Source organism: Scomber scombrus, chromosome 9 (assembly GCF_963691925.1).
Source record: "Scomber scombrus chromosome 9, fScoSco1.1, whole genome shotgun sequence".
Lineage (NCBI taxonomy): Eukaryota > Metazoa > Chordata > Actinopteri > Scombriformes > Scombridae > Scomber > Scomber scombrus.
In genome coordinates, this window is record NC_084978.1 from 32,748,587 (window position 1) to 32,764,581 (window position 15,995).

General features: G+C 39.3%; 1 protein-coding gene across 1 annotated transcript in view; it reads right to left on the reverse strand.

The window, feature by feature from the left end:
• The window catches only part of enpp6 (ectonucleotide pyrophosphatase/phosphodiesterase 6), a 69,682-nt gene extending 54,613 nt beyond the window's left edge, over positions 1–15,069 (reverse strand). Inside the window, exon 1 of the mRNA XM_062425306.1 lies at positions 14,820–15,069. Coding sequence (XP_062281290.1) covers positions 14,820–15,069 — 250 coding nt within the window. The remainder of the gene's footprint in view (positions 1–14,819) is intronic.
• Between the last annotated feature and the right edge of the window lie 926 nt (positions 15,070–15,995).

Below are 15,995 nucleotides of genomic sequence, written 5' to 3' on the forward strand. Positions count from 1 at the left end.
GGAGGTGGATTGCCCCTGGGCTGAGTCAGTACCTCCTCCAAAATACTTTAACAGTGCTCCTGGGGAAGTTTCATATAACGTATGAGCATAATAGGGAGTTGATGTAAAAGGAATATGTTTATTTACTCACATAAATGACTGTGCTCTGCAGCAAACAATTGCAAACAACATACCTCAAACTATAAGTTAACTAAGTTAATTCATTAATGTAAAACCATATTGCTAGCAAACGTCACTGCGTTTGTAATTAACGTTCGTTATTAAACATTTGCTATCAAACATTGTTATCAAAAACTTTGTTTTGATGCCAAAAATCGACCCAGAATAAAACTGAGAATCAACTTATTCAACATACATACCTTTATCTTGTTGTTTTCCTCCTCTTCCTTTTTCTTTTTTCTGGCCCTGAAGGGTATGTCCTTTTTTACAACATTATTCACCTGCTCCTAGCTCCTGGATGCTCAGCGCGCACTGCACACGTTACTAGCGCAGCTCTGACATTTCGAGCAGAGAGGCAGTAGGAAGTAGTTTCCTACTGCTCTGTTAACATAATATTATTGTTGTTTTTTTGTACAAAAATGCACATTTGATAATATATGAATCATCACCACTCACACATGGAAATAAAACATTAATAACTTATTTCTTTCTTAAGTCAATTGCTCTGCTCTTGGGGCCCCCTAGTGGTCACAGGGCCCTAAGCAGCTGCTTAGTTCGCTTATGCCTTGGGCCGGCCCTGGCAGTAATATTCCAATCCTTTTTGTTTAAGTGTCAATAATTGCACCTGACAGCAGGGGGCAAAGTGAAGCTGTCTGTGGTAAATGACTGCCAGCCAAGTAGCAGAAGAAATAGTTTTTCAGTTGTGAGACAGAGCTCTTGTGCTCAGAAGTGTGCACCCAGTAGCAAAAGTGAACTTTTCCTACACCATACCGTTGCAGTCTGAGGGCCTTGTTTTAACGATCTATAGCGCATGGCGTGAAGTGCCTTGGGGGCATGTCCAAATCCACTTTTGCTATTTTAACGGCAGAAAAATGGTCAGTGTGCCAGGCACATGGTTCAAAAGGATTAGACTTAAGTCCCCTCATTAATCACGGGTGTGTTTTGGGCGTAACAAGTGGCAAACCAATCAGTGTCATCTCCCATTCCCTTTAAAAGCCAGGAGTGCTGTCACTTTGGCGGATTGTTATTATAACAGTGCATTTGTCAAGCAATGTGTTTAAAGAATAAAACATGAGTTACTTTTGCTGAAGGGAAGTTGGCTGATGAGCTGCTAACCTGATGTGTCATTCATAAAAAAGAAGAATATGGAGCAGCATGGTGTCATCAGCTGATAAAATGAATAGTGAGTGGTGTGTAATGGCACTGTGCTCTGTGCAGCATCTCAGAGGCTGCAGATTCATCAACATATCAGTCCTGCTGCTGTGTTGGACACGTTTGAGCCTGTGACCCTGCCCTTTGTGCAAGAGATTGTGGGTCATTTGAAGTTCTCCGGATGATACTGTCCCGTCCCGATTTTTTAAGGAGGTTTTTCCCACTGTTGGGCCATCTTGTCTCACAGTTATTAATACCAGTCTGTCCTCTGGAGTAGTCCCTGTACATTTTAAACATGCAGTTGTGCAGCCTTTGTTAAAAAAAAACCTGGGCTGGATCCTATCCGCAAATTTCAGGCCTATCTCTAAATTGCCTTTCTTCTCTAAAATCTTAGAGAAGATTGTTTATTCCCAGCTCATGGACTTTTTAAATGAACAAAATATTCTTGAGATTTTCCAATCTGGTTTTAAAACATTGCACAGCACAGAATCAGCGCTTTTAAGAGTTTTTAATGATATCTTTTTAGCTACTGACTCTGGTCACTGTGTTGTCTTTGTACTTTTAGATTTGACTGCAGCATTTGATACAGTGGACCATGAAATCCCGATTGCTTGTTTGGAGCAGTGGGTGAGCATCAGTGGCACAGCACTGGAATGGTTCAGGTCCTACCGTCACATTGGACTTTCTGTGTCAGCCTTGATGACTCTGTGTCCTCCACTGCTCCTCTCTCATGTGGGGTCCCACAGGGCTCTGTGCTTGGCCCTCTTTTATTTTCTCTCTATCTACTCCCACTTGGTTCCATTCTCAGGAAACATGGCATTTCTTTTCACTGCTATTCGGATGACAGCCAGATATGTCCCCCTCAAAAAGTCTGACTCGTACTCTCTTAACCCACTGCTAAAGTCTTTACACGACCTTAAAGCTTGGATGTCTTTAAATTTTCTGAATTTTAATGAAAAAAAGACAGAAGTCATGGTCTTTGGTGGCAATTCTGTGACACCCTCCCCCCTAGTTGATCTGGGTTCTTTGGCACAGTATCACAAGCCAATTGTGAACAATCTAGGGGTAAAAGTGGACGCAGACCTTAAATTTGACAGCCAGATTAAAGCTGTGGTGAAGTCTAACTTTTTCCAGTTAAGGCAGCTGGCCAAAATTAATCCAATCCTTCAGAGAAACCACTTTCAGACAGTAATCCACGCCTTTGTGACCACTCGGCTGGATCAATTGATACTGGGGGGCGATTTCAACAATGTTTTACACCCAAAACTAGACATCAAATCCAAGACCTAATAGTAAGATCTCAAACTCAGGTGCAATTATCCAATCACTTATAGACACATACACACTTTTTGACCCGTGGAGGAGAAACAACCCTACTACTAGGCAATACTCCTTATTCTCCCCAGTTCACCACTCTTTTTCCAGGATCGACTTCTTCCTTGTAGATAGCAGAATTCTCCCGATGGTCAAGGATAGCCAGTATAATAGCATTGTAATTTCTGACCATGGCCAGTTACAGCTGGATATATGTTTCCCAGAGTGCATCAGACCACGCTGCACATGGCGGTTTGATCCTCTGTTGTTATAAAGGGACTCTTTTAAGAAATTCATCTCCCAACAAATTGATAGTTTTTTGGAATTCAATCGCACACCTGATATGCCACTAACCACTGTGTGGAAGGCTCTTAAGGCCTATCTCAGGGGCCAGATAATATCTTATACAGCCTATGAGAGAAAGAAACGCAAACAACACTTGAGTGACCTGTCTCACAGCATAGCAGAGGTGGACCGTATATATGCTGACGCTCCGACGCCCGAGCTCTACAAAGAAAAATTATTGTTAAAAACTGAATTCGATAACATCCTATTAAGAAAACCGAACAGTTATTTTTTTTAATCAAAACAAAAATTTACCGAACACGGGGAGAAGGCTTGTAAAGCTTTTAGCCCACCAAATTAGGCAGTCCGCAGCTGTAAGCACCATTCCTGAAATCCGAACAGAGCTGGGGGAGAAAACCACTAACCTTAATACAATAAATGATGAGTTTAAACAATTCTATATGACTCTGTACAGGTCGGAGCCACCAGACAACTCGTCAGATATTATTACATTCTTAGAGGGGCTGACCATCCCAACGATAACCCCAGAGGACAGTTTACAGATAGATAGAGGGATTATAGCGGGCAGTAACGCAGGCAATTAAATCAATGCAGAGCGGCAAGGCCGGGGGGCCTATTGGGTTTTCAATTGAGTTTTACAAGGAATTTGTTGATAAGCTAGCACCGATACTTAGCCAGTTGTACCAGGACATTTTTGAACAACAGAAATTGCCACAAACCATGATTCAGGCCATAATTTCAGTGCTGCTCAAAAAAGACAAGTAAGCTCATACCACCCAATAAGCCTTTTAAACTGTGACTATAAGATTCTCACAAAAATATTAGCCACCCGTATAGACAATGTTATTCCAACAGTCATCGTTCCAGACCAAACAGGCTTTATTCCAGGTAGGCAGTCATTTTATAATATGCACAGATTATTCAATATCCTGTACACCACGCACCCAGCATCCGGGGAGATCATGGAAGTGGTGATCTCCTTGGATGCTGAAAAAGCATTTGATCGTGTTGAGTGGCGGTACCTGTTTGCCATCCTAGAAACATTTGGTTTTGGATCATCATTCTTGACATGGATCAAAATAATATATGACGCACCCACTGCGGCTGTACGGACCAATAACAATATTTCTGACTATTTCCCCCTCCACAGGTCTTGCAGGCAAGGCTGCGGCCTCTCCCCATAACTGTTCGATCTGGCGGTCGAACCCCTTGCTATAGCCCTTAGGGCAGTAGAGGGTATTACTGGTACCTCCCATGGCGGCAAAGTCCACAAAGTGGCGCTATACGCGGATGACCTGTTTTTGTATATGGGTCAATGACGTATAAGCATTTATTTAAAAATAATAAATATGGGAATATCTATTGCAGTAATTCAAACATTAAGAAAGGTTGAGTACACATAAATACATATGAAAATAGTAAATTAGGTGTTTTATGTGTTTTCCCATCTCGATGAATTAGAACTGACCTTAAAAAAGTCATGTGGTGCGACCATGATCTATCTTAAAATAAATGAATTTAAGTGTTTCGAAACAAATTATTTGCATGTCTTTTAAGTTTTTGTAAATAATAATCTCATATTTATGTTCTATAATGTCACAGTTGCCTTCTGAAATGTATGTAAGACTTATTTTTCCTGTAAATTGCTTAAAAATGATTGAAAAAATGTAAAAATACAATTCAGTTAAGCATACTGTATCAGTGATTAATATTAAAAGTGATATTTTACTCTGAATTTAATACAGTTATTGGTATTATTGGTCGCACCACATGATATTTTGTCACTTTAAATAACAGAAAAATTACTAATAACTTTAACTTTTTTTGAAAAGTTAAAGTGATTACATGGAATGTAAGGAAAGGTACTACATATATATGGTATTTTTTTAATCAATGTAAACCTTTTTCTAACTGAAAAAAATGCAGTTAGACTGAAAATGTCATAGTCACGTCATTGACCCATATATCCAACCCGACAGTATCAATACCAAAACTATTGTCGATGCTAGAAAACTTTGGACACCTCTCAGGCTGCAAATTGAACTATTCAAAGAGCCTGCTTTTTCCAATTGACAAACAGATTATTCCAAATTTCCATTCAAAATAGAACACGATATGTTCACATATCTAAGAATTAAAGTTACCCACAAGATGGAGAATTTGGAGAAACACAACTTTAAGTCAAGTTATTAGAACAAATAAAACAAGATCTTGGGAAATGGTCAACATTACCGATTTCATTAGCAGGTCGCATCAATATAGTAAAAATGACAGTCCTACCTAGATTTCTTTATGTGTTTCAGATTATCCTCATATTTATCCCCATGAAAACATTTAAACAGTTAGATAGACTAATTTCTTCATTTATATGGAACAATTCTAATCCTAGGATGAAAAAAATGTACGTGGAGGATGCTGGTAGGTTGGGTTTACCCAATTTTCTTTTTATTTTCTTATTATTATTAAAAACATTTATTTACCTTTATAATTATTTATTACCAATAACCAAACGTATTCTTTCCAGATCCTACACTAATCAATGGGCATTACAGGAGAAAGTAACTGATTTAGAAGGGCACTCTAGGCGCCATAAAATCAGGATCTATGGCAACCTCGGAGAATGCCAAAGGCACATCTGCAGTGGCTTTCATTGAAAAATGTATCAAGTCGGAGCTGGGAAATGACCTCAGCTGTGACCTGGGGATAGAGCGTGCCCACTTTGCCAAGAAGGTGCTGAAGGACAATGGCATACGTTTCCTGACCCCAATAACAAGAATGTGTCTTTTTCGAAACGGGCCCTGTCATGTATAATAACAGGGCAACACAAGCAGCAGAGGACCTGTGGAAGCGAGGAATTAAGAAGAATTACGGGCGGGACCAAGAGTAAGGGCAAATTTGGAGTATGTGCTTCTACCTTGGGAGACAACTGAGACTCGACGCAGCAGAGAAAAGCAACGGTTCCATGGGCAGATCCGGGATAAACTGAGGGAGTACTGTAGGACTAGAGCCAGGGGCCGTAGAAAGGCACAAGTGAGACATTTAAGCATAATTTTCTATTATTAAATTATAATGACACCAAGCATAAGGAAAGGCTGATACCTGTGGATCAAAGACTGAGCCACAAGACTTTATTACTACTGAGGGCCCCCACCTTTAGGCCAGTACCCCTCACTGTCTAAAGCAACATGACAGCTTTTCTGTTGGAAGTTCAATTCAGCATTCTGCAGCACAGTTACTTGTGTTGGTTTGTTCTATACTACTTTGTTTATTATTATAGGTTACAAGTGTAATGTTTCATAAGTAAGATAAATGCATTGCCCACATTATAACATAATTTCTCTGAATGTAAATTGACTAAATAATCCGATCAAAAGAAGTAAAATGATAGCTGAAATAAAAAGGGAGAGGATGAATATATCGTTTTGGCAGGAAACCCATATCTCAGGTGCTAAACACGAAAAACTAAGAAAAACAAGCTTTAGGAACACTTTTTTCTCATCATACAAAAACGGAAAAAAGAGAGTTGCTATATTGATTTCAAACACGGTTCAATTTGAATTCATTCCTTCATTACATGCAACCAAGAGGATAAGTAGAAGTAACTCAATTGAACAAATGCATAATTAGGCTACTTTAAGACCTGGGACTTATTGATGTATGGTGGCCTTGCAGGGATCAAACCCAGGACACACATTTTATTCTATGTGACACACAGCCTTTTCAAGAATAGACTACTTTTTGGTACACTACCAGTTAGGGATGTCCCGATCCAGCGTTTTTCACTTCCGATCCGATACCGATATTGTAGCTTTTAGCATAGGCCGATACCGATACCGGCCGATCCAAGCATGTATTAAAGATTAAAGATATTTACTTATTTTGTTGTTATACTCATGTTGAAAAGGGTTTTACTCTTAAGAACAACTAGCCAACTTAATTAGGTTAGTTTGAATAATCCACAATGGTTGGTAATGAGAAGCTGACCTGTTTATTCTTAACAGGGTTAAATAAACACAAAATAGACAAAATAATAAATAGTCAATTAACCACACAAACTGAATTGGCATCAGTGCTCTGCTCTTGAACAACAAGAGTGTAAACCAAGGCTTAAAAAGCCATCAGTGCAAACAATATTGTAAACTGTATTAAAAAAGCAAAACACACAAAAAAGCTGAGTAGAAAATAAATAGTGGGATGCTGGACAGGTCGCTAGGTGTGCTGAAAAACGCGGACCGGATTTAGGGGGAAAAAGCTGAAAAAAACTGGAATGGATTACCTACATCGGTGCGCTGGAAAACACGGACTGGAGAAACAACAAACTGGATCGGGAGTCCGGATCGGGAGTCCGGATCGGGATTTTCCCATGCAGGCCGATCCGATATTGATATGCATTTTTTGCTAATATCGGCGGCCGATCCGATCCAAATATCGGATCGGGACATCCCTACTACCAGTCAAAAGTTTTAGAACACCCCAATTTTTCCAGTTTTTTATTGAAATTCAAGCAGTTCAAGTCCAATCAATAGCTTGAAATGGTAAAAAAGGCAAGTGGTGAACTGCCAGAGGTTAAAAAAAAAGGTAAGGATATCCAAAACTGAAAATTATACAAAAACACTTAAAATGTAGGTCTTTCCTACAGAGAAATTGCAAAGAAAGTCAAGGTGTCAGTGAGTACAGTTTCCTTCACCATCAAAAAACACTCAGAAACTGGAGGAAACTCTGACAGGAAGAGGTCTGGCAGACCCAAAGCCACAACAGAGTCAGAAGACAAGTTTCTGAGAGTCAAAAGCTTGCGTGATAGGCGGCTCACAGGACAACAGCTTCAAGCACAGCTTCATAGTGGTCGTAGTAAGCAAGTCTCAGTTTCAACTGTGAAGAGAAGACTTCGAGTTGAAGGTTTGACAGATCAAGTTGCAGCTAGAAAGCCATTGCTAAGAAGTCAGAATAAGAAAAAGAGGCTTGCCTGGGCCATGAAACACCAATTATGGACTACTGAAGACTGGAAGAAGGTGTTATGGACTGATGAATTAAAATGTAAAATATTCTGTTTATCAGGCAGGAGTTTTGTACGCCGTTAAGTAGGCGAAAGGATGGTTCCTCAGTGTGTGACTTGTGCATGTGTCTTCGTTAGTTTCCCCGGGCGCAGTTGTCATTTTCTCGCCCTGCGCTCAAGTTGTCTAAATAGCAAATGCACTTGCACCAGTCTGTGCGCCTATGGGCGTGTTGGTCTCAAAATGAGGTGTGGTCAGGTGCTTGGTGGCACGTTGATATTTTGAGGCAGAGGCAAGCGATTGTGCTACTGACCAAAAAAACCAGGTCTAAAGTCAGTGGCGCATATTTCACTGTTATTTAAGTGGCACATCATCAAGAGTCCAATATGCTCCTAGATAGGCGGGTGTGCAGCGAGCACACACTGTGCTTGTTACGCACACATGGACGCACAGCAGCGCACAAACATGCACAACATTACAAATAAAAGGACTACAATGTGAATTCGTATTATGATGTACATCAACTTATTAAAAATACATGTCATATTAGTTAATATTTCCATCAATCCATCCATCTTCTTGCCGCGGTCATAATATTTATCAGATTTAATTAATTATAAAAAAAAATATCAAATTAAATGAGAAATAGCCTTCCACTGTTTGTTTTTTTGGTGCATCTGCATGCATGGTGACCTGACTGGAGGAGACGTGAAAATATGCAGCACAAAGTGAGTCGTTGGTGTTTTTGTGGAGAATGGGTCTCAGAACAACGTCTGCTTCTGGAGGAAAGACTCTCCGCTTCCACTTAGTGATTTTTATCAACAAGAAAAGCATTTGAACATCTGTGGTTAAAACATCTGTACTGATCTGTTAATGAACGTGAGTGATTTTTACAGTGTCTCTTATTCACAGCTGGTTATACTATAGGACTGATATGTTGATAAGTCTGCAGCCTCTGAGATGCTTCACAGAGCACAGTGCCATTACACACAGCCACTCACTGGTTATTAAATCAGCTGATGACACCAGGCTGCTGCAGTATAACCACACACACCTCTACACTCATCAGACTGGTTGGTTATATCTCCATATTCTTCCTTTATATCAATTAAATGTCATGTTAGCAGCTCATCAGCCAACTTTCTTTTCAGGAAAAGTAACTTGTGTATTATTATTGAAACGCATTGCTGGGTAAATGCGCCGTTATAATAGCAATCCGCCAAAGTACCCAAAAACTGATTAGTGTTGGGCCTTGACTTTACTGTTGGAAATGAATTAGGAGCACATGGCCTATTGTGTTCTTGAGAGGCCTACCTGAAAAGACAAAAGCCTGTGAAGAGGCCTACACGGGAGTCAAAAAGCCTGACTCGAGTCACCTCTGACCCGCCTGGGACCCCTTCCCCCATGTCTAGGGTCATATCACCCGAGAACCCAATATCCCATAATCCCCTTGGCTCTGGTCCCTGATTGGCTGTGAGTCATCTGACGTCACTTTCAGCTGCTGACCGAAATCTTTAAAATGGAGAAGTGGGAACTACACTTTGCCTTTACCAGTCAACAAGCGATCGAAGATGTTGTCTACGTTAGCGACTGGCTTAAAAAGGTGTCAATGCACGTGTACCCCCCCCCCCCCCCACCTTTTCTTCGAAGCTTCGAGCGAACATGGGTTGCTGCTGAACGGTGTGTTGGGGATCATTGACCACGAGTCAGCTCCATTGCGCCATTTTAGTCCAGCGGAAACGGCCCTATATATTGATTAACTTGTTGATTGATAGTTGGTAATAAATTGTTTTAAGCTTTAAAGAGAAGTGTCTTGTTTCATTGTGTTATCAAGATAAGTGGTTGATCAAATAGTCAGCTCAGTCTCTAATCCTTCACTTTTCCAAAGTTTATTATTGATTGAGGTTAATTTGATGGTTTGGTTATTGTTTCAGGTTTTCCAGTGGTGTCTCAAATTAATAATTAGAATTAATTACTCTTTATTTTTTCTTATTAATAATGAATAATTATGTATGATTATGAGTCATTATTTAAAATGAAATGCACTCCCTTCCGCTCCTACATTAGGAAAAACTGACATTTACTGCCTTAGTTTGTACGTTTTTTCGTTTTAAAAAATCCGACGTGTACAAAACAACCCTTTGCTGCAAATGTTGTTGGACTTAAGTTGTTGCCACAGGCGACAACACAAGCAATTTACTCCACCACCTTAGCCGGAAGCATGTCTTGGAGTACCAAGAATGCATGAAATTACAATCTGCTTCCACATCATCAGGTAACACTGTTGAAAAAGCAAAATCAGAGGGTCACTTGAGGGTGTGTTTCTCAGAGGGACTGCCTACGACAAAAAAACAAACAGTGATGCGAGATAACAAACTCAATCACAATTCACCTAGCCAAACAACGTCAAACTTGGCACTGCACTTACTCGAGCCCGTAGCAAGACACCTGTCACGTTTGAAATCAATCGGATGAAACGTTCGAGAGATATGTGAATAACAGACAGACCGACGTTCCTGTCATTTATAGATAGATATTATGTATATACCTTTGCTTGAAGCAAGGCCAATATTAATGCAAGTTGCCTTAATGAAGGTACAGTTGTTATAGAAGTTTTCACTTTGCAGTTTCAGATGAGGGGGATTGTTTACCTTACCAGAGAATGTAGTTGGTTTGGAAATACATCTTTGGATACTTTACTAATTGAAAATATGTTGCAAAATTTGCACAGGCTATATTTTGACTACAGCCATCATGCATCCTGATTCCTTCACTTCATAAGAGTCATGAGTGCCACTTCCTTGTTAAACCATATCATTTTGTGGGTCACGCAAACCTGTATTAATATTTCTGTAGACATTAAAATATTTTTCTACACTATCCACTCCTTATGACAGTAGAATACGTCATTCTAAGCCAATCTACTGCAGTAATTCATCTCTCAATCTGTAAAAAAAAAAAAGAAAAACACCCAGTTTCCATGCATGGAAAAAATATAAATATACCGTCATATACTGTCAAACCGGTATAACTAACAGACAATGCCACAAATATGGCTTGTGCTGTGGAATTGATGTATGAAGGACAAAAAATGACATAATAATAAATAAATAAATACACATATAAATAAATAAATAAAAACATATGTTTTTAGTTGTGAAAAGGGCTAATTTTACATTTGTATTTATGTATTTATTTATTTGTGTATTTATACATTTCTTTATTTATTTATTTCTACATTTATTTATTTATGTCTACGTGTATTTATTCATTTATTTATTTATGTATTTATACATTTATTTATGTATTTATACATTTGCACATTTATTTATTTCTGTATTTCGGTCTCCGTATGTTAATGAGGTGGGCGGTTCTAACATTATTCTTAAGCACGATTGGTTAACTGGGAAAAATCAGACAAAAGCAAACGATTCATGCATGGATGCAAATGAATGCATTCTCTTGTTCACGCTCTTGTCCACGTGATGCAAAGGCTGCAGCCAATCAGTTGGTCTAATAAGCAGCAACACAGAGCTATAAGGACGGTTTGCTCTCACACACGCTGCATTTATAGTCACACAAACACGCAGACACTCTCTAGCGCGCGCTCTGCTCGCTCACTCCAGATTCCAGGAGATTGTGTCTCATTTGCGGGCGTCAGGGAGCCGCTATCAATAGGCGGGAGACTCCCGATCTCAAAATTCCAGCTGTTCTGCACTTGCTTGGCCGAGTGACATGAATTACTACATTTTTTCATTGGAGTACTATGGCAAGCCACAAGCTCAAGGAGAAGCAAAGGATGCTGCAGCCGCCAGCACATAAGCTGGTGATTGACGCGTTGACTGACGATGTGATTGACCAGGTGGAATAGCGGGCTGGAGATGCTGGAACACTTCCTGGAGCAGCAACGATCATTCTCTGCAGCTTTGCGGTCACCTGACATTACAGTGGTACAAGATGTGGTTAAAGCTCTTCAGCAACTTAAGGCACCCACTCAAGTAATGTCTGAAGAAAAGTCCCCATTTCTATCCCATGATGCACTGAGCTCCTCTCTCATCTACCCTCTCTCTATCCATCCATCCATTTACATTCATGTGCTATTAATGCATTCACTAACTTAAACTTCTTCCCCGGAGTTCTCTGTGCTCTCTCGTCTCACAGATAACCTGGGGTTGTAGACGTCTGGTTGACCGGTTCCTGTCCTGGACCTACTATTTTCAATGTTCATTTTCAATGTGCTCCTCTCTCGTCTCCTTTCTCTTGTGAACTGCAAAATAACAAGGCCCCTGGGCCGGATGGCCTGACTCCTGAGTTTTTTTAAATATTTTCAGAGCCTGCTAGTTGACCCTCTGCTTAAAATGTTATGGGAGTTGTTTTTCACCATGTTCTGTATAGTATGAGCTGCTTTTATGTTTTAGTACAATGCCTTTCTTGTATAAATTGAAAAAGTAATAAAGATATCTTTAAACATTTTTTAAATAGTACGGTCTAGACCTGCTCTATATGTAAAGTGCCTTTTGATGATTTTCAGAAACACAGAATGTTTTGAAATTCGAATTTGAATTTGTGAAGCCAAGCTCCACAATTCAAATTTAAATGGTTGAAATGCTTTTTACACCTTTTTTAGAAATACATTTATGACCTCTTTAATGTGTTTAGAAGAAAATGTCTGAATTTACTTTACACGGTCTTTAAAGAACATATAATAATAATAATAATACATTTTATTTAAGGCGCCTTTCAGGGCACTCAAGGTCGCCTTACACAACATATAAACAACGATTTAAAAGAGCAAAGGACACATATAAGTGCAATAAAAAAACTGAAATAAAATCAGAAAACTCCAGGGTGGATGACAAATTAAAGTGAGTATGAAAGTTTGAAGAGGAGGGTTTTTAGACGGGATTTGAAGATGGATAGAGAGTTAATGTTGCTGATGTCGGGGGGGAGGGAGTTCCAGAGGCGGGGGGCAGAGCGGCTGAAGGCTCTGGACCCCATGGTGGACAGACGGGCAGAGGGAACAGCGAGGCTGATGGAGGAGGCTGATCTGAGTGCCCGGGAGGGAGTGTTGATGTGGAGGAGGTCAGAGAGGTATGGGGGGGCGAGGTTGTGGATGGCCTTGAAAGTGTGAAGCAGGATTTTGAAGTCTATGCGAAATTTGACAGGAAGCCAGTGAAGTTGTTGAGGAACAGGAGTGATATGATTGATGGATGGAGTTCTGGAGACAATACGAGCAGAACTAATTTTTTGAATTGGTTGTGTTGTACACTTCTAATGTTGACAATTAGTAAACATACTGTGATTTATATGCAGCATAGGCCAATGCAGGTTACAGAAAGATATGTTTCAGCTGCATTTAAAAACTGAACATTTCCACTGTTTGAGTTTACATAAATATATATAAGATATTTGTGGCCATAAACAAATGTATTACTTTTTTCATGGTCTAAAATGACCCTTTTTGAAAGTTAGCCGACCCTGATCTAGGCTGTGGGTTAAAGCATGTAACTGCATTGTAAGTTAGAATGCCACAGTTGCACTAGTCTGTCTTGGGGATAAATGCTCTTGTTTTCCCTAAAAATGTAGCTATATAGTGTATTGTTTTTTTCATCACAATTGTAGTCCCAAGTGCAATAGAATGTATAATATATGTGTAATATAATGTTTTTTTCCTTTTCTTTAAAGGAACACCAACAGAGGAAAATATACTCGGGGCAGGCCTTTGACAGTTATGAAGATTTCAACAGAGCACTGAAAGCATGGAGTGCTGAGGGCTACAATCCCATGCACAAAGAGAGATCTGAGAAGATACAGAGTTCAGATAGAACTGTCTTGAGTACATTTAAGTACTCTAAATTGACCCTGTCTCTGCCCAGGCTAGTCATTTCCTGTATTCTGGAGCCTTTTAACAGGTGTTTTGAAACTTAGATCTCACTAAATGATGGGTGCATTTTTCAATTACATCCCAGAGCAAGCGTTTGGCCCCAGATCACAAATTAGAAGATATTAAAAATCTAAATATAGAAATTGATGATTTGTATATTCATATTGAATAAATTACTGATTTTTGACATGGTAAAAGTGAGAGGTCCAATTTCATGCAGCCTGTCTTATATCCGTTATCTTTGATATCAGATCGGGCCATCCCTAATTCAAAACTTTTCCAAAACATTCACGTAATTCCAAACCATTTCCAGGCCTGGAAAACAGTTTTAACTTTTCCAGGAATTTCATGACCGAGGGAACCCTGATAGAAGCTATTGAAGAAAAACACTTTTCCATAGAAAATGAATTGAGTTTTTAAAAAATGATATAAAATAGAAGGTGCAAAATAGTGTGTATGGTTGGTCCCACATAACAGAACCGTTGTGCATTGGTTTAGGGTCTCTAGGACCCATTATATGGAAGCTATTGAAGAAAAAATACTTTTCTTTTAAAGATTAATACAAAATAGAAGGTGCAGGAAAACCCATTAAGTTTAGGTGTGTCTGATTCGTGCCATATAGCGAGAAAAAAACTGTTGAACCAACATCGAATATCTGTCGAATATCCAACCTGAAACTAACTTCACCACGGTGGACAACCGGCTCAATACTGTTATATGAGACAGAACTAAAGCAAAGAGGATTTTTTATTTATTTATTTTTATAATTATTATTTTATTTATTATTTGTATTTATTATTTTGCGTTGAATGCTCGCAACATGGCTTGTCTTTCAATTTTCAACCAGAAAACGTGAAAAGACGACGAGATAGATAGATAGATAGATAGATAGATAGATAGATAGATACATAGATAGATAGATAGATAGATAGATAGATAGATAGATAGATAGATAGATAGATAGATAGATAGATAGATAGATAGATAGATAGATAGATAGATAGATAGCCTACCTGTCATTAATGAATAGTAATTAGGGTATGATAAACTCGGAAAGTCCGGCGTCATGTAGTCCACTTTCACCCCATTGTCCACGAGCTCACGAAATCCGGGTAGGGCATGCAGGTCGTCCATGTAGTCATAGCGGAATCCATCGATCAGAAAGACAAGCAAGGGGCGGGCTGCCAGACAATGTTGTCCAAAAAGCAGCAAAAGCGGAGGGAAGAGACACAGGGAGCACGCCGGTATATAACTCGGGCACATGCTGGTTGTAGCTGTGTTGCTATAGTGAGAAACAGACTCTGGCTGACGCTGGGAATGAGCAAGCAGCTGTGAGCATGTGAGTGGGTCCCCTCAGTGCGGTGGGTGTGAACCATCCGTGCACGTGGGTTGGGTTAATTTAGAAATGGACAGAAAGCAGCACAGTCCCAAAGGAATTTGATTGGCTTCCAATCGGTGCCGGATTTAGATATGGTCGACATGGCAGCTGCCCAGGGCGGCATCTTGCCGGGGTGCACGCACCAACAGAAAAAAAGAAAAAACTAAAAACTATCGGTTTTCTATCACACGTCACATCTTCTTATAATGTCACCGTGTGGGTCAATTAACCTTGTTGCAGCTGTAGCTCTAGTTTGTGAACTAACAGGCTTCTGTTTGCTGAGAATATCTCACAGTCATAAGTACGACATGGGGAGAGGGGGCAGGGGTAGGTTGACTTCAGGTCTCTCCACTGAAAGCCCACGGTTGGAGGAACGGGGGAATCTAGCGCACCTAATTGTATGGTAGCCGACTGATGCAAAAAGTAAAATCAGTTGGACTACCAAATAAACCACAATTTATAAGTGTGTTGTTCTATTTGTGTGATGTAGGATTGAATCTTTATTTCGTTTAATAAATTCAATTCTAGTAAGATACTAAAATTGTTTCTAATCTCCACACTTCATTTATGGTATTTGTGATTGTTATAGTCGTGTATAATTTTGGCATTTATGGTTATCTATCTATCTATCTATCTATCTATCTATCTATCTATCTATCTATCTATCTATATATATATATATTTATGTATCTATCTATCTATCTATATATATATATATATATATATATATATATATATATATATATATATATATATATATATATATATATATATATATTTATGTATCTATCTATCTATCTATCTATCTATC